Source organism: Spea bombifrons, chromosome 5 (assembly GCF_027358695.1).
Source record: "Spea bombifrons isolate aSpeBom1 chromosome 5, aSpeBom1.2.pri, whole genome shotgun sequence".
Taxonomy (NCBI): domain Eukaryota; kingdom Metazoa; phylum Chordata; class Amphibia; order Anura; family Pelobatidae; genus Spea; species Spea bombifrons.
In genome coordinates, this window is record NC_071091.1 from 41,270,868 (window position 1) to 41,294,977 (window position 24,110).

The following is a 24,110-nucleotide window of genomic DNA, read 5'->3' on the forward strand; positions in this document are numbered from 1 at the left end:
CCCTGTCTTTGAGCCTGGCCACTCCAGTTTACCCTATCAAACCATAATTTTTTTTTTTAAGTAGACACCCCTTGAGTATATGAAATGCTTTTACTTTAACTCTTTCCATGTCAGGATTTTTGGGAAGATACAGCGCTAATTTTAGCACTTGCCCATAATAAACTTATTTTACATTTATTTTATTATTTTTGCCCTGACATCACTGCATAATTATTTTTAAATGGTTTTTTTTGTATTTTATTAGCTATTTTTATTTTTTCCATGTTCGTTTTTTTTATTTCAGATATTTTACTAATCACAGTGTGATTAGAAATTTGGGCTCCATTGACTTGCATGGTTGTAGTAGTACCTGTATTTAACCTGCAAGAGGAGCTCCAGACATTATTAATACAACCACTCAACCATTGCATTATCCATTCAACTAATCAAACTGCAATTCACCAGTCTTCTATGTGGTACACTATGAAATGCCTTACTGAAATCGGGAAGGCTATATTCACTAACCCCTTTATGGTCTGTTATTTTAGTTACCTAGTTAAAATAAATAAATCTGACAAGATTTAATTGCCGTTTGTCATCTTGCAATGCTTTACATCCAGCTATTAAAGAAAATTTTTCTTTAGCATGAATTTCCCAACTAGTGACATAAAAAGTCTGCCATCTATTTTATCAGCATTGCAAACACCCAAGTATTCCACCTATATACAACTGTTTTGGGAATTGTTCTAGCCCATGCAGGTGAATCTGAGAACAACATTTTGGCACGGTGTAAGAGCAGCGTGATTGATTGGAATACATCAGAGAAGAAGGGAAGGCAGAATCCATAGAAACAAGGGAAAGGGATTGCTTAGAGTGAGCTAAATCATGGGACACAAGATTCAAATTTATGGGAAGCAACCACAGATCTCTATTCAACATGTGTAAGAAGCATATCTAGGTATTCAACCTGTTTCTCCCACTTCTCACTGTAGCTGATCGAAGTGATCATGAAGCATTTCTGTTTCCAGAAGGGGGCCATCAGATACTGTGGGGTTCTCCATGGCAGTCACCAATGTTTCTGATGCACAATCCTACTGGACCTTTCTACTGCACCCTCTTCTTCAAATGCTTCCGTGACACTGCTCTCTCCTGGTTCACTTCCTACCTCTCCGGTCGTATCTTCAGCGTCTCTGTCTCCAGTTACACTTCTCCTCCCTCTCTCAGTTGGGGTACCCCAAGGCTCAGTTTTAGGACCCATTCTGTTCTCTTTTACACTTCCTCCCTTGGCAAACTGATCTCATCCTTTGGCTTTCAATACCACCTGTACGCTGATGACACCCAGATCTATCTATCCTCCCCTGATCTTTCTCCCTCTGTCTTAGATCGTTTAACTAACTATCTGTCTCTACCTGGATGTCTGCACGTTTCTTGAAACTTTACCTCTCCAAAACTGAACTCATCATCTTCCCTCCCTCCAATGCTGAAATTCCCCCATCCATCTCCCTCAATGTTAATGGTGCTATCATCTCCCCGCCTACTCATGCACGCTGTCTTGGTGTCTTCACTGGCTGCCTGTGCGCTTAAGAATTTATTTTAAAATCCTCACGCTTGCTTTCAAACCCCTTCACAGCAGTTCCCCTTCCTACATCTCCTCGCTCATCTATAAATACACTCCTAACCGGTCTCTACGCTCATCCAATGATCTCCTTCTATCCTTTGATTTCTTGCTCTCATGCACGCTTACAAGATTTCTCAAGGGCTGCCCCTATACTCTGGAATGCTCTCCCCGGCCTTTCCGTCTTTCTCCGTGCCTTTATTCTTTCAAAAAAATCCCTCAAGACCCACTTCTTTAAGGACGCTTACAACATAGCACATTAACGCTCTCCCATATTCCTTTAGCTCACCTTTCCTGGTCCCTCTCCTGCAATTCTTTTACTAGTGTGGCAGGTCTATCCCTAACGACGGCACTTTTACCTATTGTGTAATTACACCCTAAATCCCTCTAGATTGTAAACTTGTTTGAGCAGGGCCCTCCTCACTTACCTATCTGTAAGTAAATTTGTTATGTTACATACTACTTATGTCCTGTCTACCCATTGTACAGCGCTACGGAATTTGATGGTACTAAATAAAACAATAAATAATAATAATGCACATCAAATGTAATAGTACTGACTCCTGCTGACAGGGTAGAGTTCAGACTGTCATTAGGCTGAGCCCCATTGTATGTGCAGAGAGATCTCATCACTGAAACAAAACCCTAAGGATTTACTATTATGTTATAGTGGTCATATATATTCATATGCCAGTGGTTCTAATGTTTTAGGAGATTTTTTTTCTCACCAAATTTGAAGGGGTTTTCAAGGACAACCTTTATTTAAGAATTTAAAGAGACATATGTAAAATGAATATACATTTATAAAACCAGAAAAGTCAGATAATCTAGCATACAAATTCAGTCTGGTGAATAAACTTCAGCATTCTATGTATTCCACTGTATCGCCGTGTCAAGTCATATGCAAGAGAGTATAACATCCTGTTTTGGGTTTACCCACTGAGGATGGTACACAAATTCCATAGCATTTCAAGCTGACTGTTTGCTTACATTGGTAATACGGTATATGTGTTTCATCAGTAACAAAATATTTTTTCTGTTTTTAATCTAGAGAGGTGTTTAGAAGATCACGAAATAGTTGTACACGTCCAGACCATGATGTCAAGTGAAAGCAAATTTTTGTTCAGAAAGAATTATGCAAAATATGAATTTTTTAAGAATCCTGTGGTAAGCTTGCATCTTTTTCATTATCTTCTTTTAAATATGCAAAGATCCATTACAAATTAACAGTGTGAAATAAAATGCTTACCCTTTTTATAGTCTGCATTTCTGCCCAGTGATTCTCTCTTATGAAATAAAAAGTTATTACTGGCACATTACCTCTTATATAGATACAGCATTAAAACAGGTTAGTGGTAATCCCATACTCACTTTCATAAGATTTTTATTATTATCAATGGTACCATTATTATTAGCGATGTCGTCATCGTTTTTTCATGTCAGTACACCCTTGTGCTGTTCTTGGTCTGGTTGGTTTATGATGTCCTATATTTGTGGCCAGCAGAGCGAGATCACAATGTGTGGGAATAGATGGAAGCTACACTTGAACAGAGTTTGATTAATGTACATACTGAGAGAATAGAATTAACTGAGACAAAACTTTTTTATATAATCCCTCAAACCCTCTTTTTCTCTCACTTTCTCTATCAATCTATTCAAGCAATATTTTACTAGCTAAGCAGTCTGGTAACAGCATAGCCAACAAGGGTAAGCTCCATGTGCTTCCCTTTGCTGCAGGGTTGACTAATGATACCAAAAGTACTTAGTCTGTGCTTTTCCCTTTTACATCCACTTTTACTCATGACTCCCACTACCCCCCCATACCAGGCTGCTATCTGACATACATTTTTTAAAAAAAACATTCCATTGCGAGCAGTCCAAGTCTGCCAGTAAGTACCCTATATGGACAAAAGTATTGGGGCACACCTCTTAATGAATTCTAGTGTTTCAATCAGACCCATTGCAACAAGTGTATAAAATCAAGCACGAGCAGCATCTGAATAGCTCAATTCAAGAATGGTACTGTAATATGATTCCACTTTCATGGTCAACTGGTATTATTGGAAAGTGGAAGCGTTTTGGAACGGCAGAAACTCAACTACAAAGCAGAATACCACGTCACAGAGCAGGGTTACCGAGGTATGAGGTGCATGGTTGCCAACACTGAAGAGTTCCAAACTTCCACTAGCATTAATATCAGCGCAAAAACTGTACGGCAGGAGCTTCATGGAATGGGTTTCCATGACCGAAGAGTTGCATGCAGGCCACGCATCACAAAGTATAATGCCAATAGTCACAGTGGTGACTAACGTGTTATGTTGAGCGATGAATCAATCTTCTCTGTTTGGCAGTCTGGGTGAGTCTGAATTTGGTGGATTTCAGGAGAATGTTACCTGCCTGGCTCCATTGTGCCAACTGCAAAGTTTGATGGAGGAGGGATAATGGTATGAGGCTGTTTTTCAGGGGTTGGGCTAGGCCCTTTACTTCTAGTGAATTGAAATCCTAATCATAAATCTGTCCATATAGGGTAGTACTATATTACATTGCCCTAACAACGTCTGTTATATTTATTGGTAAAATATACCCGACTTATAGAACTTCTCATCTGTTGATCAGCATTACAGTAAAATAGGCAACATGTTAAAAATACAAAATCGAATTGCAATGTGGCTAAAACGTTACAGCTGATCCAGAAAGAAAGAACACAATTTTATTTGCCTGTTTGCTCTTTTTTGTCTTTTTTTATATTCGCTTTCTTTTGACCAAAAACATATACATGCTCTTGCCTTTGCTTTTAACACTTTATTTATTTGCTTTTTAGAGTTTCTTTCCAGAACAGATGGTGACCTGGTGTCAACAATCAAATGGCAGCATTCCTCAATCTCATTTATTGCAGGTATTTTAATAATTAAACCTACATAAATGAGTCAACATTAACATCCCTCAATGTTAACTAATAGTCGTATTTTGTCAAATCACACCCGTGCAGCCACTTAAGTCATCGGTTGATGTAATTTGCTAATGCCTTCAGTCATGAGTTTTTATCTTTATTTTCCTCTTTTTTCTTTACAAAATAGAGTATACATATGTAATCTTCTATATACAACATATCTTAAGACAACACATCAATAGACATAACATACATAAAATGGTAAAGAACGTACAACTTATATATAACGTATTTGCTCGATTATAAGACGAGGTTTTTTTTCAGAGCAAATGCTAGATTTACATTTTTTTGTGAACAATCTCCTGTATATAGGTGTCTTTCTATTACATTTTTTACCCTCAGATAGTTAAACAGTTGGCTTTGTGGTAATTTTTTTGTGTAATTCATGGAAAGTTTTCATTTTATTATTATTCCATCAGTTATCAGATATGTTGTTAATCCCTCTTTGTGTTCTTAAATCTAAATTATCAACATTTTTGGATATCACTCTTATTGGAAGAATCGGAAGAAGTTTATTTGTGAGCCCAAGTTGTCTCTTTATTAGTCTCCATTCTTCTAAGATATGTCCTAAAGTTAAACATATGTTAATATTCTTTTTTCTATCAAATTGCCAAGAGAGAGATAAGGCATCCCTTCCTTTCCCCTCTATTGCAGCTTCATATTTGAACCATCTCTCTTTCTCTGCCAGGCATGACTGTGAAATGATTGAATGGGATAATAGCACTGCCTGAGCATAATCTTGTATCATGGGACTTCACAAACCACCTTGTATTTTCTTTTTTGACGGTATTTTCATTGAAATCCTCGGGCGTCTGTTTGCCCATATAAATTTATTGAATTGAGTTTGATCTAACTGTTTGGAATTTTCAAAGGAATCATTCTAAATAGATAAACAAATTTGGGCAGAACATAGGTTTTACAATGTTAATTCTTCCCCACCATATATATCCATTATTCAATCGGGATATAGACCTGACCAAATGGCAAATATGTGAAATTTCCTGTATTGGTAATCTTTTAAATCAAGAGGCTCTTGATTTAGTTCAACTACCCTTTTACCATCTCTTCAAAAAGATGAGAAAGACCCATCGATCTTGAAGTGGGAAAACGATCTCGGTATTGATTTCTCCTTGGAACAATGGTGTCAGGCCTTTGTATCAACTAAAAAACATGTCCATTCGATACATTTAATAGAGATCTATATTAAGATCATTTACAGATGCTATTTGGTTCCAACTAGACTCAAAATCAGTAATATACACCCAAATAGGTGTTAGCGTTGCTCTGCTCACATTGACACATTTGCCCATATATGGTGGGAGTGTCCGCAACTACTAAATTTCAGAAACAACGTTTCGCAATTACTTGGATCACTTCCAGGATCAACTAGATCCACAGATGTTTTTGTTTCATCTGGGTCTTGAGAAATTTCAGCTAAACCACAGGATTATTATTATGCACATTCTTCTGGCTGCAAACATTTGCATAGCTAGACGCTGCAGACAAGCAGGCTTAATTAACTGGGAATTAGTTATTAACCAAACCCATTATCAGTACTTAATGGAAAGAGGATATTTCATTAAAACTATAAAGCTTGATAAATTTGATAATATCTGGCTACCTGGGAAACAACTTTGGGAGCCTGATCAGTGGCATCTCCAGCTTTCATATTTAGGGGGGGCACATGGGGGTCCAGGGACCAATTATAAAACGGTACATATACACTATATATATATATATATATATATATATATATATATATATATATATATATATATATATACACACACACACACACACACACACATATAGGCGTTAGACGTGTATTTTTAACTACATAAGATGTACTTAATATTAGACCCTGCTTCCAATATATAGACCTATTACACCCTGCTTCCGTTATATAGAAATATTACACCCTGCTTCCGATATATAGAAATATTACACCCTGCTTCCGTTATATAGAAATATTACACCCTGCTTCCGATATATAGAAATATTACACCCTGCTTCCGATATATATTATTAGCCCCTGCTGTAGATATACATAAAAATTAGCCCCTACTGGCAAAATATATTGATATTAGCCCCTGCAGCCAATATTTATTGATAATAGCCCCTGCAGCCAATATATATTAGCCCCTGCTGCAAATATATATAAATATTAGCCCCTGCTGCCAATATATAAATAAATATTAGACCCTGCTGCCAAAACATATATAAATATTTGCCCCTGCTGCCAATATATATATAAATATTAGACCCTGTTGCCAATAAATTTTATAGTGAAAAAATTGGACCCTACCCAAGCATTTCCTTGGGTGCCGCCCAATGCTCCCTTTCATACAATCACTCCCTCCGCTACCACACCAAATAAAAAAATATTTGCCACACTGACTGCAGATCTGGGGAAGACTGTGAGAGTCAGTACAGTCTTCCCTCCTTCTGACTGCACTGTGACATTGAGAGGTCCGCTCCCCCATAATCATCCCCAGAGTCCCTTTGTCCCCTCATTCACTAAACCACACCTCTCTTTTACTTACTCCCTGTAGCTCAGGTATAGATCAGATAAGCAACACGTGGAAACAGCGCTCCAGGTATTGATCAACTGAATAAGACATACAAATCCTATATTTGCAGGTAAACATATATAATGTATGGAAACACAGCAGATACAGATCAACAGAATAACACAAAACCCAGCTTTGCAGGTATATATCAATTGGAAATTACACACAAACTCTGCATTAAAGGTATAGATAAAACCCCCTAAATTACAGGCATAGATCACAGGTTGCACACCCCAAAGCCACCCTGACGTCCACATTGCCCTCATTGAACTTGACCAGCACCCAACTTACACATACTTAGGACATGCCATCTTTGTCGCCAAACAGCCCTGCATGAGTCAACATTGTCCCCAAACAGCCGAAAGTACGCCATCTTTGTCTCATAAACACGCTACCTGTGCCATCTTTGTCCAGAGTGCTAAACACCCTGCTTATACCATCTTTGATTTTTTACAAATCAATAATACACCTATGATTCACACACACTTTTACAGTCACTCACTAATTCATTTTCATTCACACAATCATTTATTCTTTCATTTACACATATTCATTAATGCATCCACATATTAATCCATTCATTCTCTCTCTTTCTGACTCATTACTTCAATATTCTTGCCACCCTCCTTTCTCCCTATCTATCCCTTTTTTTCTATCTACCCCCTCTCCCCCTTCACCCTGTCTACCTTCTCACTCCCTGTCTACCCCTTCTCACTCCCTTTCTACCCCTTCTCACTCCCTTTCTACCCCTTCTCACTCCCTTTCTACCCCTTCTTACCCCTGTGGCTGGTCTAAACACACCAGTTAAATGGACTAAGGTCATTTGACTCCCCACACATGGGGTTAGTGCAGGAAACACAATGGAATTGTGCGGGGGGGGCATACGTGAATATATGATCTAGAATTATCAGACTACGTATCTGCTCCATACAAATCCAAGAAAAGTGGGGTTGCAATATTAATCAGTAAATCTGACACATATGGTTCACAAAACCACAATTGACCCAGTTGGGAAAAAATTAACAATGTCTCCTTTTCCAATCTTATTTTAATAACACTTTAGACCCCAGACTTCATAGAACAGGACCATCTTCTATGATGACTTTTGGCCCAAAGACTACGATTAACAGACCCCTGGAGAATAAGATACCCTACAATGAAGCAGTTCACTCATATTTCATGTGCTCCAGACTAGACTATTTTTTAATTCCCAACTGAATAGTCTCTCAGATTGTAGCATCGAAGATAGAAAACATTGCAATTTCAGATCACACTCTTGTTTGGATAATATGATTTCCGACAGGGCTTGATCTTCACCAGACACTGGAGATTTCCAAACTAGACTATTTTTTAATTCCCAACTGAATAATCTCTCAGATTGTAGCATCGAAGATAGAAAACATTGCAATTTCAGATCACACTCTAGTTTGGATAATATGATTCCTGACAGGGCTTGATCTTCACCAGACACTGGAGATTTCCAAACTATCTAGGTGCGAGAGAGGTTTCAAATACTCTTTTGGAGGGCTCCTGGGCTAAATATGTGGATGACAATTTGGAGCGTACTTAGGAGGCCCTGCTGTTCTGGGAGACTTCCAAAGCAGACACATTATACCATATTTGCTGGATTATAAAGTGACCCTGATTATGAAACCAACCCCCCAGAATTTAAATATTTAGGAAAAAAAGAAAAAGTCTGCATATAAGACTACGCTATAGGAAAAAGTTTTAATTGTAAATATTCACATGTAAACTATTTTTTCATATTAAATAAAAACTATGATTGCGAAAAAGTCTGCATATAACACTACCCTATAGGAAAAAGTTTTTCATGTGAATTAATATTTACAATTAAACTATTTTTTCATATTAAATAAAAACTATGATTGAGAACAATGAATTTCATGTTTTTTTTCCTTTAATTTGCCAGTGATGCACATCTGCCCCCACATGTGCCTTATACCCCCCATATGCCACTCTGTGCCCCCACCCGACTAGCCAATGCATCCCCAGACTTGCCCCCAGTGCTTCTCCCTGGTGTCCAATGGGGCAGTCTGTGAACGTCTGTGCGATGCTCGTAGACAAACTCTGCTTCTGACCGACACTTCCGACGGGTCATGTGATGCCAGCGCTCTGTCGTGGAAGCACCAGTGGAAGTTACCTCCGCAGCTACCCAGAACTTCCACACAGCCTTCTATGGCAGAGCACCAGAAGGTCATGTCACACCGTGGCAGCGACAGAGGATGTCTGCACACATCATGCAGATGTTCATTGGCTACCAGAGATGAGGATCCAGGTCCCCTGCAGTGCTGTGGGGATCTGGATCTTACTCTTATAGTCAGACCTCTATTTGAGGTCTGGTTATAAGATGACCTTGAATATAAGATGAGGGGTATTTTTCAGAGCATTTGATCTGGGAAAAAAACTTGTCTTATATTCAAATACGGTATATTTTGGGGCAAAACAGTCCAGGGCATGGTGGGCAAGGTATCAGACCCTAGCTGCTTCCCAGACAAGGGTCTGTCAGAATTATCTAGAGAACCTTCCGGAGAGCACAAAACAAAAATATTTTTCCAAGCAACTTGATACCTTTTTAGAAAAAAGACCCAAACCCGTCTAGACCATACACAAAATCATTATTTTATTTTTTTTAAACTTCTTTATTCCACAGAGAAGACAAAGCATAACACATAAAAATAAGTTTACATCCAGACATGTGGACATGTTGACAAAACTTGACATGTACAAAGACAAGTGATGTACAATTCCAGTATAACGTACAGTACAGACAATGATCTGAGAGACCAAAAGTAAGGTTATGAGGAGGACAATCATGGAATCAATCGTAAGGTACAAAATCTTTCCCTTCACAAAGTTATCATTACCCCCAGCGACGCAAAGCCTCGGGCCACAACATTCATCCAGCCCGCCCAACATTAAGATCAAAAGCCCGGGACGGGGCGAGTACCTCTCAGGACCTGAAGGCAGTACCATTCTGTAGTATTAAATGATTGGTATAACGACGATCTGGTATTACTATCCAGCGTCGCGATAAATGGGGACCAACGGTTAAACAGAAATTTAACCTTGCTTTCCTTATGGAGAACGGCTTCAAGCCAATCCATCTAAAACAAAAAGCGTAAGTGCGACAGGACCATAGGCAATAAAGGTGGCTGAGGAGCAATCCATTGGGTCAATATTGCCCGTTTGGCCACTGCCGAGATAGTGAGCAAGAGAGATTTAGCTCTCGCTACAGAGGGGGGAACATGGTCAGGGAATATACCAAAAATTGCCCATTCAACAGAAATTACAAAACAAATGCCCAGAGTATCTGTGATGTACAACTGTAGGGCATTCCAGAACGGGACAATAGAACTGCAGGATCATAAGCCGTGAAGAAGATCCGCCACAGGTGAGCGGCATTTCAAACATCGGGAATGATCAGATAAACCCATTAAGAACTGGAGTTTGGGGGTGACATACGCTTTATGCAGAATTTTAAGGAACATTTCACCATAATCCCTAGATACCAAAAGTTTAGAATTGCGGGAGTATGCCTGGAGAACTTGTTTTGGACACAGAGTTGGAAAATCAGTTTTCCAGGAGGCAATACCTGCTGTATGGGACTCCCAATCGATAAGTGGTCGAAGCAGATTATATATCGTAGACATTGCGAGCATTGGGGCAGACGACAATATTGTGATCTGGTCTAAGGGGTTGTGGGAGTTAGCCCCAGAAAGGTGGGGAAGTAGCGTATTAACATAGTTACGGAGCTGGAGGTAATGAATAGGATGAATTTGGACAGTAGGGAATTTAGCTTGGAACCGCGAGAACGACAACAGTTTACACTCACGTGGGTCAAGGAAGTCACCAACGGCGCGACCTCCCACCCGGGCAAGTCTTCTAAAGACAACATCCTCCCTCCCGTGTTGGAATTGCGGGTTGCGAACCAGGGGCAAGAACCGGGAATAATGAACCTCCAAGCCCAGGCGACGTCTAACACGCTCCCAAGCCTTCATTGTATGATACAACAACGGATTGGCAACCACATTGTGAGGCAAAGTATTTCTAGGCTGATGCAGGAGAGAGGCCAAAGAAATGGTTGGAAAGAGTTGCTGCTCCAGGGTCACATTGGTGAACCTAGACCTGCCACGCAGCCAATCTGCCACAAAGCGGTAGTTAGAGGCCAAATTATAGTCTAAAATGTTTGGTAAATTCACCCCCCCGTTATGAGCAGGCTGTTGAAGCTTCACCAACGAAATTCTAGCTTTTTTGTTGCACCACAGAAACTTACGCAGCAGTACATTATGATATTGGATATCCTTCCTCTTCAAGGTAATGGGCAACATGTGAATCGGGTACAGTAGTTTGGGGAAAAAGGCCATTTTGTATAAGTGGCATCTACCTAAGAAGGAAAGATTAAATTTGGACCAAGTTTTAAAAGAGTCTTCCATCTGACGCAACAACGGGGAAAAATTTAGTTTGTAAAGATGTGCCAAATGTATGGGGATTGTAAGGCCTAGATACTTCAAAGAGGGAAGTCGAGTCCAATTGAAAGGGAATGCCCCCCCCCAGCCACGTTTAGCCTGCGGGAAAATGGGAAGCGCTTCGGTCTTAAGCTTATTGATTAAGAATCCCGAGGCCTTATGAAATTGGTCGAATAGATTAAGTAGATGAGGCATCGCTGCTTTGGGATTGGAGAGGTATAACAAGAGATCATCAGCAAAGGCGGCAACCTTCAACTCAACCTCACCCACCCTGATTCCCTCAAGCTCAATAGCACGAATTAGAGGTTCGATCGCCAGATTAAAAAGTAGAGGAGACGGGACATCCTTGGCGAGTACCCCTACCCAGGGAGAACCAGCTGGAGTTCATATTATTCACCGTAACCTGAGCCACTGGGGAATGATACAACGCTCGAAATATTTGTACAAAAGGCAACCCGAAATGATGGTACTTGAAAAAACTAACAAGGTACGGCCAGGAAATTCTATCGAACGCCTTATCAGCATCACAACTAATTACAATAGAGGCCTTATCGTTAGTAAGTTTGGCAGTAAGAATAGCTTAAATAAGGCCCCTAATATTTTGAGTAGAGTGGCGCCCTTTAACAAATCCAGTCTGAGAAGGAGAGGTGAGTTTCATTAGAATAGGTTGCAGTCTAGAGGCCATAATCTTGGCGTATATTTTTAGATCTTGGTTCAAAAGGGAAATGGGGCGATAGGAGGAGAGCAAGGTAGGATCCCTGTGTGGTTTGGGAAGGACTATGATACGGGAGGCTGTGAAATCCCTCGAGGGGGTCTTCCCCTGCAGAAATCCATTATAAACATCAGCAAGGTGAGCCGGTAGATACGTAGAGAGAAGTTTATAATATTCGGCTCCCAGGCCATCCGGGCCAGGGGATTTGCCATTAGGAAGGGACTTGATAGCAGCGGCTATCTCAGACGGGGTGAACGGTTTGATCAAACGCTCACGGTCTGCAGGTGACAGTTTTGGAATATCAGCCCGCCGAAACATTTGAAGCGCCTCATCAGGATCATTAGGGTCTGAAGAATAAAAATCCTCAAAGTATTTAGCAAAGAGTTGAGTGATTTTATCAGGGTCGGTCACGACCGATTGAGAAGAATCCTGAAGCCGGGTTACAGTATGATATTTAGATTTAGAGTGACGGATTTATTGCCCCAGCGGAAAAAAGTATTACGAGTATAATTATAAGAAAGCTGTGCCTTTTCAGTAACCCAGGCATCGTAGAGGGATTTAAGCTCTTTATATTTTTTCAGGGTATCTGAACTAAGATGGGTTTTATGGGACACAAAATCATTTTATTAGGTGGGGTAATAGGTCAGGTAGAATTTTAGCAACTATGTCCACAAGTGTTGCCCATCCTCCTACAAAAAGCTGACATGAAACCAAAACCAAAGAAAAAAAAAACAGAAGAGAAGAGAAAAAAAAAAAAAAATAAACATGTCCCAAACATATGTCCCAAACATATGTAACAAAAACAATAAAAATCCATCTGAACACAGTTAATCCACAGGAACAGTGTCACTGGTGTCAGAAGGCTTGTCTTCTGAAGGAAGGTGAGGGGACGAAGAACCTTCAGGATTTTTCCGTGTCCTATGGAAGGACCGACTGAAGTCGCGTATTCGTTCTTGAAGTTGTAAGCGGTCAGGAGGGTGGCGGTGGAGCTGGGGACGACCCCCATCCGTCAGGGTGTCAGAGGTGGCAGGACAGGAAGAAGGGTTATGTGGTGGGTTCAAGCTGGTAACCTCAGAACCATGAGGAACCAGAATCAAAGGCCACCCCAGAAGGTGAATTCAAGTTTTCAGAGTCAACCCAATCGCCATTCCAGATGTCCTCCGTCTCATTCAATTTGAAATCGGGAAGTTTGGGGTTCAAGGGTTCGGGTAACCGGGAACGGGACCTTAATTGGTCTACATGTCGTCTGGTAACAGAACCATCTTCCAGACGGACTGTGTACATCTTGGGTCCCAAAGATTCCACAATAGTGGCTGGAAGCCACCGAGTATTGGAAGATCCATAAGATCGTGTCCAGACTGCTTGGTGGACTTCAAAAAAGGAGACTCTTTGGACGTGACTGTCACGGAGCTGGCTAGTCCGACCAACTTCCTCCGCTGTCTTGTGCTCCCTTAGCCTGGGACAACACACTTTCCCCGGTTCCCCAGTCACTAGCCGAGACTCAGTGTAGGGTGAAAACCAAACGAAGACTGATTTATTTTGGACACACAGGGCTGGATATATCCAGCAAAACACACATTTACATAAAACAAGATATTGGGACACAAACCGCCCCCTTAATCTGCCTCCCAGAGACAACAGGGGCAGTAACGGGATTAAGGATACAATAGGGGGGGGGACTGATTTATACAACATTAAACTGAAACAATGGTGGTCACTCCCTGGTTGCAGATCCTGGCTGTCTGCTGGAGATAATCCCCTCAACCAGTGATGAGATGATACTGCTGGGGGTAGCCACAGAAGCCTTTACAGACCCAGGGCCCATAGTCAATAGGGAGGAGGTTGGCAGTCATGCTTCTCCAGTGGTCCCAGTGATGGAGGCTTCCGTCACAATTCTGCCCCCTCCGAATTGGACTGACAAAGGATGAGACCCCAAAAGGGTTGACTCCGTAGTCAGTCAGTTTATTTGGCCCATCAATGCCCTCCCAAAATTGGTGCTTCTGCTGCTGCTGGGGAGATGGGTCGGCTGCGCCATCTCCCGGGTACTGCTGGGGAGTGATGCTGCCTGCATCCCCTCCCTGGTGCTCCTGCTGCCATTTAGGAGGGAGGTCAGGTTGATCCAGTCCCGGAATTAGGTTCTGCTGCTAGGGAGATGGACCGGCTCTTCCACCTCCCTGCTTCTGCTGGGGAGGCGGGTCAGCTGCAGTATCTCCCTGAATTCCTGCAGCTTTGGTGGGTGCTGGGCAGAGGCCAGTGATGCTCTGTCCGGGTGCCAGCGCTTCAGCTGGGGTTAGGGACTCTTGTGGGTCGGCCTGCCGCTGGGGAAGGAGGACCGGTTCCTCCGCTCCCAGACATGTGAGCTGCCGCTGGGGAAGGAGGACCGGTTCCTCCGCTCCCAGACATGTGAGCTGCCGCTGGGGAGATGGGCCGGCTGCCGCATCTCCCTGGATCCCTGTAGCCATTGAAGGTGTGGGGCAGAAGCCAGCAGCGCTCTGCCCTGTTGCCAGCTCTTCAGCTGGGTGGGTGCTAGTGGAGACCGCAGTCCCATCCACTACACCCAGAAAACTTTCTTCCTTTCCCTGGGAAGAGAAGCCAATTGCAAGCCCTCCCGGACCAACATCCTCAGATGTAAAATCAATTAGATCCACAATCTCTGGATCCGGTTGTGGCGTAAAGTCACATAGCTCTGGTATCAGATCTGGATTAGCTGCCCAGTATCCCTGTGACTCAGGGGTGGAGACCGCAGTCCCATCCACCCCGCCTGGGTCAACATCCTCAGATGACCACTCCATAACATCCACAAAATCAGTGGACACTGGGGCATTCTGCTGAACACGGTCGAACAGTTTTTTATATGCCTTCTCCAGTTCCCACTCCTGTGTAATTAAAAAGTCTAAATCACCTTTAAGTCCTAGTGCATCTGGGAGATCCCGCTCCCTGAAATCCTGGATGTCCTCAATCCGCAACTACGCTGTACTGCCGAAGTCCGGATCCTCCTGAAGACTATCCCATAATAATCCGGGGCCACCAAAGTCATAGCCCTCTGGAGAACATTCTTTCGCAGTTCCCCAATATGCTTGTTCTGTATACCACTGCAGAGCCCTATAGTGATTTTTTCAGCTCTACCTCCTGTTGGACCAGCTTGTCCAATTTGGATACTCATTGCTCCTGGGGTTGCTGTCCCAGGAATGACATCCGTAGTTCCCGCTGGTCTCTAATCTTTTGTTCGGAGCTTGGAAGACACTGACTCCGTCGTATAACAGCCCTCTGCCATAGTGACCGTCGAACCAGTTGCCAATACCAGATTCTGGTATTGTTCTGTAGGCAGAGTAGTGGTGTAGCAGGAGAGGATGACCCACAGCAGCCCCTGGAATTCTGATACCACATCCATGTCCTTGTCAAGGCGACCGAAGTCTGCCGTCCTGTCTGTCAATCCCGGTAGAAAGAAAGTGTCCCTCAGACTAAGAAGCAATCCCGCCGCTTGCCACCAGATCGTCCTTTGCCCCAGACTGGACACATCCGCCCGTCAGCTCCTTCCCTCTCCCAGTAAGCGGACACGCTGTGGCTGTCCGAAGAAAGCAGTCACAGACCAGCGCTTCCCTCAATCATGAGACAGGACTTCATGCTTTGAGGTTAACAGAACTCTCTTTATTACAAACACAGAATTTATGTAGAATCTCCATTCACTGTGCACCGAACCCAACCTCCAATCCTATCAGCCACATCCCATCACAAATCCCATCAGCCACATCCCCTCACAAATCCCATCAGTTTACAGGGGATGTAACAGGTGAGGGGATTAAGGGATACAATGGGTTTCCCCCACCTGTGTTATCCCCCCTGTAGTGCGGGTGCCGTCTGGGCAGACAGGGCTGTGCTGGCTGATTAAAAGCCCCAGCCAGATTATAGGATTGTCTCTTTGAAGGCTGGAGCTGCAGCCACATTCAAACAGGGTACACATAAATATAATAATAATAATAACAGTGAAGATCAGACATGGTTCTTCACAGTGACCATTTTCTCCTGGGAGTGCAATACATGGTCATGGACAGTTTTAGGATGAAGCATGTCAAAAGCAGTCCATGGCCGTCGGCCTAAAAGCAACTCAGCTGGTGGTGTACCAGTAGTAGCATGTGGTGTTGTTCTGTAAGCGAAAAGAAGAGAGTCCAACTTCTGAGGAGATAGGGACCTTTGGCTAGTTGAAGCCACTGTGGCCTTGAAGTAATTCTTGAAAGTCTGTAAAAACCGTTCCGCTTGGCCATTGGTCGCTGGGTGATAAGGCACGGTTAACTTGTGCTTGATGATATGAACGGTAACAAAACTCTTAAATTCATGGCTTGTGAATTGGGCCCCATTATCTGTGACAATCTCTCTAGGGTATCCAAATGTGGCAAAGAGATGCAATAATATGACAATCGTAGCTTTTGTAGTTGGCTGGGTTATCGGAAACACCTCGGGCCATTTCGAGTGGGCGTCAATTATAACCAAGAAGGTTTGCCCTTTTATTGGACCTGCAAAATCCAGATGAAGGCGAAACCAAGGAAACGTGGGCCAAGTCCAGGGCTGAATACATCCTTGTGGTGGGTCTCTGGCAGTTTGTGCACATCCTATACAAGCATTGACATAGGCTGTGATATCTGCATCTATGCAAGGCCACCACACCTAGCCTCGTGCTTTCTGTTTCATGTAGCAAGTCCAAGATAGGTCTCTGCAGGGTTTTTGGAATGATCACTCGTTCTCCCCATAAGAAACAATTGTCATTCACAGTCAATTCCATCCGCCTCCGGTAGTAAGGTTCATAATCCTATAGTCACTGGCCAGCCTGTTTGTGCAAAGGAAAGCACTGTTTTCAGAACAGTATCCTTCATCGTATGGGCTGCTATCTCTCTAGAAGTCAGGAGGTGTGTGGTGGTGATGTACCCACAAACCTTGACAGATAGAGAAGAGTTTGGAAGCATTTCTGTCAGCCGGGACATTGCATCTGCATTGGCATTTGCATCATGGCTTCGATACTGTATACGGTAGCTATATGCGCCCAAGAACAGGGCATAACGTTGCAGACGGGCTGCAGTTGTCTGGGAGATTCCTTTGTCCGGGCTAAAGATTTGAAGTAGAGGTTTATGATCCGTTAATATGGTGAACTCTCTGCCATAGAGGTAAAGGTGAAACTTTCGAATTGCCCATATCAACGCAAGTGCTTCTTTATCAATTTGGGCATAGTTGCTTTCTGTCTTTGTCAAGGATCTCGAGGCAAATGCCACTGGTTTCTCAGAACCATCTGGTAGGAGGTGGGAAAGTACCGCACCCAGACCATAAGGTGAGGCGTCGCAAGCCAAAGTGAGAGGCTTGTGGAGGTCGTAGTGTGCAAGCATATGTGAGGCCAATAGTTTACGTTTGGAGAACTCAAAAGCCTGTTGACATTCTGCTGACCATTCCCATCTGGAGTGTTTCTCTAGAAGTTTATGCAGTGGGAACAAGGTGTGAGCCAGGTCTGGAAGAAACTTATTATAGTAGTTGAGTAGGCCAAGCTATGATCTTAGTTGTTGGACATTTGATGGGGCTGGCGCTTTGACTAGAGCGTCGACCTTGGCTTCATTGGTGTGTATACCTTCAGCATCTACTAGGTGGCCACAAAACTCCAACTTGGGCACCATAAATTTGAATTTTGCTAAGTTCACCTTAAGACCATGGTCCTGAAGTCTTTGTAAAACACGCTCTACATTCTGCTTGTGTTCTTGGTCCGTACGGCCAGTGATGAGCATGTCATCTAAGAGACACTGTGTGAAAGGAATATCTGCTAAGATTGTATCCATCTTCCTCTGCCAGATGGCTGGTGCAGGTGCTATGCCAAACACCATACAAGCCTTTGTGTGTGTTAATGGTGAGGTATTTCCAGGAAGACGGGTGGACCTCAAATTGTAGGTAGGCTTGTCGGAGATCAATCTTAGTGAACTTCTGTCCCCCAGCAAGTGAAGCAAAGATGTCATCTACTCTGGGTAGAGGATACTGGTCTATATCGAGTTGAGAATTCAGTACCATGCGAAAATCCCCGCAGATGCGCAAGTCCCCATTTGATTTCTTTACTGGCACAATAGGTGATGCCCATTCACTAAGTTCTACTTTGGAAATGACGCCCTGTTCTTCTAGCCGGATGAGTTCAGCTTCCACTCCTGCTTGAAGGGCAAATGGTACTGTCCAGGCCTTGAAGAATCTAGGATGGGCATCTGGTTTCAGCTTGAGCTTCACACAGTCATTTTTTATTTTTCCCAACTGGTCTTTAAAAACCTCAGGAAAATGCTTTTTCAAGGATTCCACCCATCCATCATTCTGTGTTGATGGGACTGTAAGGGTGTTGCAAGGGTTCTTGATGTCTGGCATTCCCAGATGAGCAATCCAGTCTCTACCGAAGAGAGGTGGTCCTCCATGCTTCAGACTATATAATGGTAGTCTCTTTGTCTGACCCTTGTATGATACCTGTACCTTTGCACAACCAAGTGGGTGGAGTACTTGCATGGAATATGTCTGCAGCTTGATTGGGGTTGGGTGGATAGTTGCCTGAATATGTAGTTGTCTCCAGTGTCTTTGTGTGATGACTGAAACCGCAGCTCCTGTATCAACATCCATTTTTAGTGCCTTTCCTTCAATGTTTACTTCTACTGTCATTGCAGGGTTTGACGAGTGTAGGCGATGTATAGTTAATCTGTGTAATGGTTCATCGTTGTCTGATTCAGATGGAGAGGTAGGTTTCTCAACTCTGTACGTGTTCTTGGTGTACCGCAGTTGTTTTTCCCTTATGTTCCTACTATGGCAGACGCATCTGAGGTGGCCCATTTTTCCGCAATGGTGACAAGGTTGGTCCTTAAATAGACAGGTTTTGGAGTCATGGTCTGCATTGCCACACCGGTAGCAAGCTGATTTGGTTTGGGGTGGAGATCTGTATTTCCAGTTGGATGCAGCAGAAGTGACTGCTGCTCTGAAAAACTCCTCTTTCACTCCTTCTTTGTGAACCTGATGGCTTAATGCCTCTGTATCCCTGACAGCCATTTTCATGACAGATGCAATCTCAATCACGTGTAAGGGTGAGTCCTTGTTCAGTCAGAAGTTTCTTTTGAATGGTTTCACTATTCAGTCCCAGGACAAACTTGTCCCTAAGAGCTATGGGTAGGTACTCCCCAAATGAACCGGTGGAGCCCAGTTTGGCCTTATAGGCCCATATAGGCCTTAATATCTTCCCCGGATTGCTGCTGCCGCTGATAAAAGCGAGATCTTTCTGCAATTTCCAGAGGTTTTGGCTGGAAATTATCCTCTAGTAGTTTTAGTAATTCCACTAGTGTTTTGCTTGCTGGTTTCTCAGGAAACAGAAGGTCTCTTACAGTGTCATATGTTTTAACTCCCACCACTGTCAGGAATACAGCTACCTGCCTTTCAGGTGGTATGTTCTAATCCTTCAGTCCAGGAACTCCAGGAAGTCTGCTCTCCATCAAACTCACATAATGTGCCTATCAGTGCCATGATCTTGCTGGGCTGTCTGTGGATGGCAGTGTGCAATGATTACAATACCTCTTGTTATTTTCTAGTTCAGGCTGAGTAGGGCCTTTGTAAATCCCATCCTCGTCGCCACTGTTGTAATCCTATCTGCTTCAGATATAATACCAGTAGTTTAATACAACCTTGCTTTATTGCTGAACATTACTGAATAATCAGGATATTAATGCTGACACAAATATAAGACTATCATGCCATACTGTATCACTGCTTAACACTGACTAGCTTACAAAATGGCCACCGTGCTCTCTGACCTGTGAGGCATTACAGAGGCGGAGCCACTAGTTAAAGTGAGAGGGACAGTGAGATGCAGTATCCTACATTCCAGGCATAACAGAAACTCCTTAACTGATTAATTTACTGATTAGTATATTTAAACTCCACAGATCATAACAACATTTGGTACTTAATGTGGGAAATTACAATATGGCATCTCTCATGAGGCATGCTATTGACTGGATTAAGCATGAAGAACCACACCTGACACTATCATGTCTTCTTCAGAAGATCAACAATAACCCTCGGTTGTATTCAACATTTAAACCCTGTAATAGAGTATGCTTAAAATACAATGCCCAGTGGCGTGATTTCATTCATCTTCTCTTGATACGCAATCCAGAATTTCAAAATGCCCCCCAGCTATATTTTAAAAATGGTATCAGGAAAGCATCCGAAACATTGGAGATCTCATAGACGGACATGAAACAACCCCTAACATTACATAGCTGCCGATAACAATACCCATCGTCCCTGTTCCAATGGTTTTTCTAGAAGTGAGGTGTTAGGATTATTCCAGTCTGTCTGGGTGAAGTGAGCCATAGCTGTTCTAATCTATTGATCTAATTAGGTCTACCCAGAGACTCCCATACCCAATACATAAACACTATTCTCAGGTGAGGTGGGGGAGGAAGTACACTTCCGTGTACAGGGCTCTCCTACTGGGTGAGGAAAGTGCCCTGAGTGGAGCTAGATGACTTGGTCCAAGTGACCCTTAAATTAACTCTTCCCGGCTTCCTCTTATACCGAAATGGCTCAAAATAGCTGATGAGGCGTATTGTCCCCTAAGCAACAAGCCGATATGGGTCTAATGATCCAAATTTTAAACCCCAGAGGCAAATTTATAGCATTGTTTTTGGCAATGTTCGACCATGCAATTTTTTGGTCCTAATTTTGGCAGTATGTGGTACGGAACAAGAACAGCAGATCTACCTGCCAGTGGCCATATTTGGTGTGAGTGACCAAACTGATACACTTGACGTGGCGGGTGAGCTTAATTATGCTTTGGCCAATTCATATAACCAAAACCTCTCATTCATATTATGTTTATATATTTGTTGCCAACTTTATTAGGGTAAGAAGCGCAGACAGTTTTTGTTTTTTGATACACATGACCCTGGCTGTGCGCGCAAAACCATCTTCACAGGTATTTGAAACAAAACTTTTTTGTTTTATTTTGTATGGAGTGGGTTGAAACCTCAAATGCATTGAATAATTTTTTTTTCACTAAATGGGAACCATATGTTAACATGCTAGATGCGAAAATCAAACAGTTGATTACACTTGCCTTTTAATACACTTATTGATAGTCAACTGCTAATAGCAGGGAGAATCCCAATAAGAGCCTGGAGCATAATATATAAGGATAAAGGGATGGGAGAGGACAATAGACTTTGCATTTCTATAAGGGTGCAGAACTTGTATAAACTTATTAGAATTCTATTTTGATTAAATACATTCTGTTTGGTGTCGGGATGTAGGGGGGGATCAGAGTTTGGTGATTGTTACACTCAGGTGGTCTAAGGATAAGATTCAAGATATTTAGGACAACTTAAATATAGACTTCCCAACTTCAAATCGGGTTAGTGTAATTCCAGTAGATAAATAACAATGGGTACTGATAAGCGCAAAATTTTATGTGGTTTGTGAATAAAGCCACCTAATAAATATTTAGTGAGTGCAGCACACAAATGAGACAGTCTTCGCCACTGTTCACAACATAATGGAAATATTATACAATATAACAGTGGCGCACATCTATGTGGAGAATCGTTAATTTCTAACGATAATTAGTCTTCCCTTAGTCCTAACGGCAGCACAAGAGGGGTATTACTGCCCCTGTGAACAATTAGGACAGGTGGAAAATTAATGATTTACACAATTAAATAAACAATTAACCCCCTTACCCCCCTATAAAGGGAACTCCACCCCTAACCACAGTGTGCTATAACAATAATTAATAAAAAAATATAAGAGGGAGGGAAATTAGTGTGCTGCCGTTAGGACTAAGGGAAAACAAATTATCGTTAGAAATTAACGATTCCCTTACGTCCTAACTGGCAGCACAAGAGGGGAAGTAGCTAGAAGATTACCTATGAGGGAGGGTCTTCCGGCTGAACGACGTTCAGAACAGACCGCCCAAAGGCGGAAGAGGGATGAGGCCCCTCTCAGCAGCCGAGGTAGCTACCGCTCTGGTAGAGTGAGCGCGGACAAAGGCGGGAGGAGGCAAGCCTTGAGCTGAGAAGGATTCTCTGATGGCTTCCTTTATCCACCTGCTCAGGGATGGTTTAGAAGCTTTAGATCCTTTGTTCCTGCCAAAAAACTGTAGAAAGAGATTGTCATCTTTCTTGAAGACACCGGATCTTTGTAGATAGATCTGCAGACATCTAGAGACGTCAAGAGTATGTAGAAGAGATTCTTCTTCTGTTGAAGGATCCGGGTGAAAAACAGGTAGAGAAATGGCCTGATTAATGTTCTGAAACGAAGGAACCTTCGGTAAGAAAGCTGGCAGGAACCTTAGGAGAACCCTATCAGGCAGGAATAGGGTGTAAGGCTCAAAGGCACACAGAGCTTGCAACTCACCAATTCTCTTGGCAGAGGTGATCGCCACTAGGAAGGCAGCCTTCCAGGAAAGTTACTTCATGTCCACGCTTTCCAGTGGCTCGAAGGGGGGAGAGCATAACCCCCTGAGCACGACAGAAAGGTCCCATTGAGGGACTGGTCTCAGGATCTTAGGTTTTAACCTTTCGGCTCCTTTAAGGAACCTCCTGATAAGGGGTTCTTGGGACAGGGGTTTTCCTAGAAAAGCCGATACGGCTGAGGTGTGCATTCCAGAATGGAATTATCGCAATAATCGAGGTCTGGTCCTGTCTGATCTTCATCAATACCCTTGGTATCATGGAAATTGGAGGGAAGATGTAAGCTAGCCCGAACCTCCAAGGGATGGACAGAGCATCTATCGCCCAAGGATTGTCCTCCTTGTATAGGGAGCAGAAGATCTTCACCTTGGCGTTGAACCTCGTAGCCATTAAGTCGATTTCTGGCATTCCCCACCGAAGAGTAATTTGATGAAATACTTCCTGGTTTAGCGACCATTCGCCTGGAACACTGAGACCCCGACTCAGACGGTCCGCTACCACATTGAGAGATCCCCGAATGTGGACTGCAGAGAGGTGGGAGAGGTTCTGCTCTGCCCAAGATAGGATCATTCCCACTTCCTTGAGAAGAGGTTGAGATCTTGTGCCACCCTGTTTGTTGATGTAATAAACCGCCGTCATGTTGTCTGAACGAACTCTCATTTGTGGAGCAAAATGAAGGAGCGCCAATCTAATTGCTCTGAGCTCTCTGAAGTTCGAAGACATAAGGCTCTCTGGACGGGACCAAGTACCTCGTACTGGAATGTCCTCTAGATGGGCTCCCCAACCTAGAAGGGATGTGTCTGTGGTCAACAGAATCCAGGCTGGCTGAATCAAGGACCTCCCATCTTTCAGATGCTCCCACCAACTGAGGGAGCGATGGACTTGAGGAGACAAGGTGCACATTTTGTTCAACCCTAGAATGTTGCGATTCCAAATGCCCAAAACTTCCGATTGGAGAGGGCATACGTGCCAAAGGGCCCAAGGAACTGCATCCGCAGTCGCTGACATGTGCCCTAACATCTTCATAAGCGTTCTGATGGACACCGACTGAGGGGTCCTTAGAGAACTGGTGGCTCTGACAACTCGATTGTGTCTGTCGAGCGATAGAGAGAGAGTCATCCGTGTCGAGTCGATTATGAACCCCAGAAACTTCCTGGAAGTGGATGGAACCAACTCGGACTTTTGGTAGTTTACTATCCACCCTAACTGGTGGAGAAAAACCAGAGCCTGCTGAAGGTGAGAATGCAGAATTTCTGCAGAAGCGGCTTTTAGAAGCCAATCGTCTAAATATGGGACGATTTCTAGGCCTTCTAGTCTCAAGATTGCTACCACGGCAA

General features: G+C 43.0%; 1 protein-coding gene across 3 annotated transcripts in view; it reads left to right on the forward strand.

Moving 5' to 3' along the window:
* The window catches only part of GRB10 (growth factor receptor bound protein 10), a 260,061-nt gene that overhangs the window by 189,825 nt on the left and 46,126 nt on the right, over window positions 1-24,110 (forward strand). For all 3 annotated transcript variants that reach the window (XM_053468138.1, XM_053468140.1, XM_053468139.1), the window contains exons 7-8: window positions 2,646-2,761; window positions 4,416-4,490. In XM_053468138.1, coding sequence (XP_053324113.1) covers window positions 2,646-2,761; window positions 4,416-4,490 — 191 coding nt within the window. The remainder of the gene's footprint in view (window positions 1-2,645; window positions 2,762-4,415; window positions 4,491-24,110) is intronic.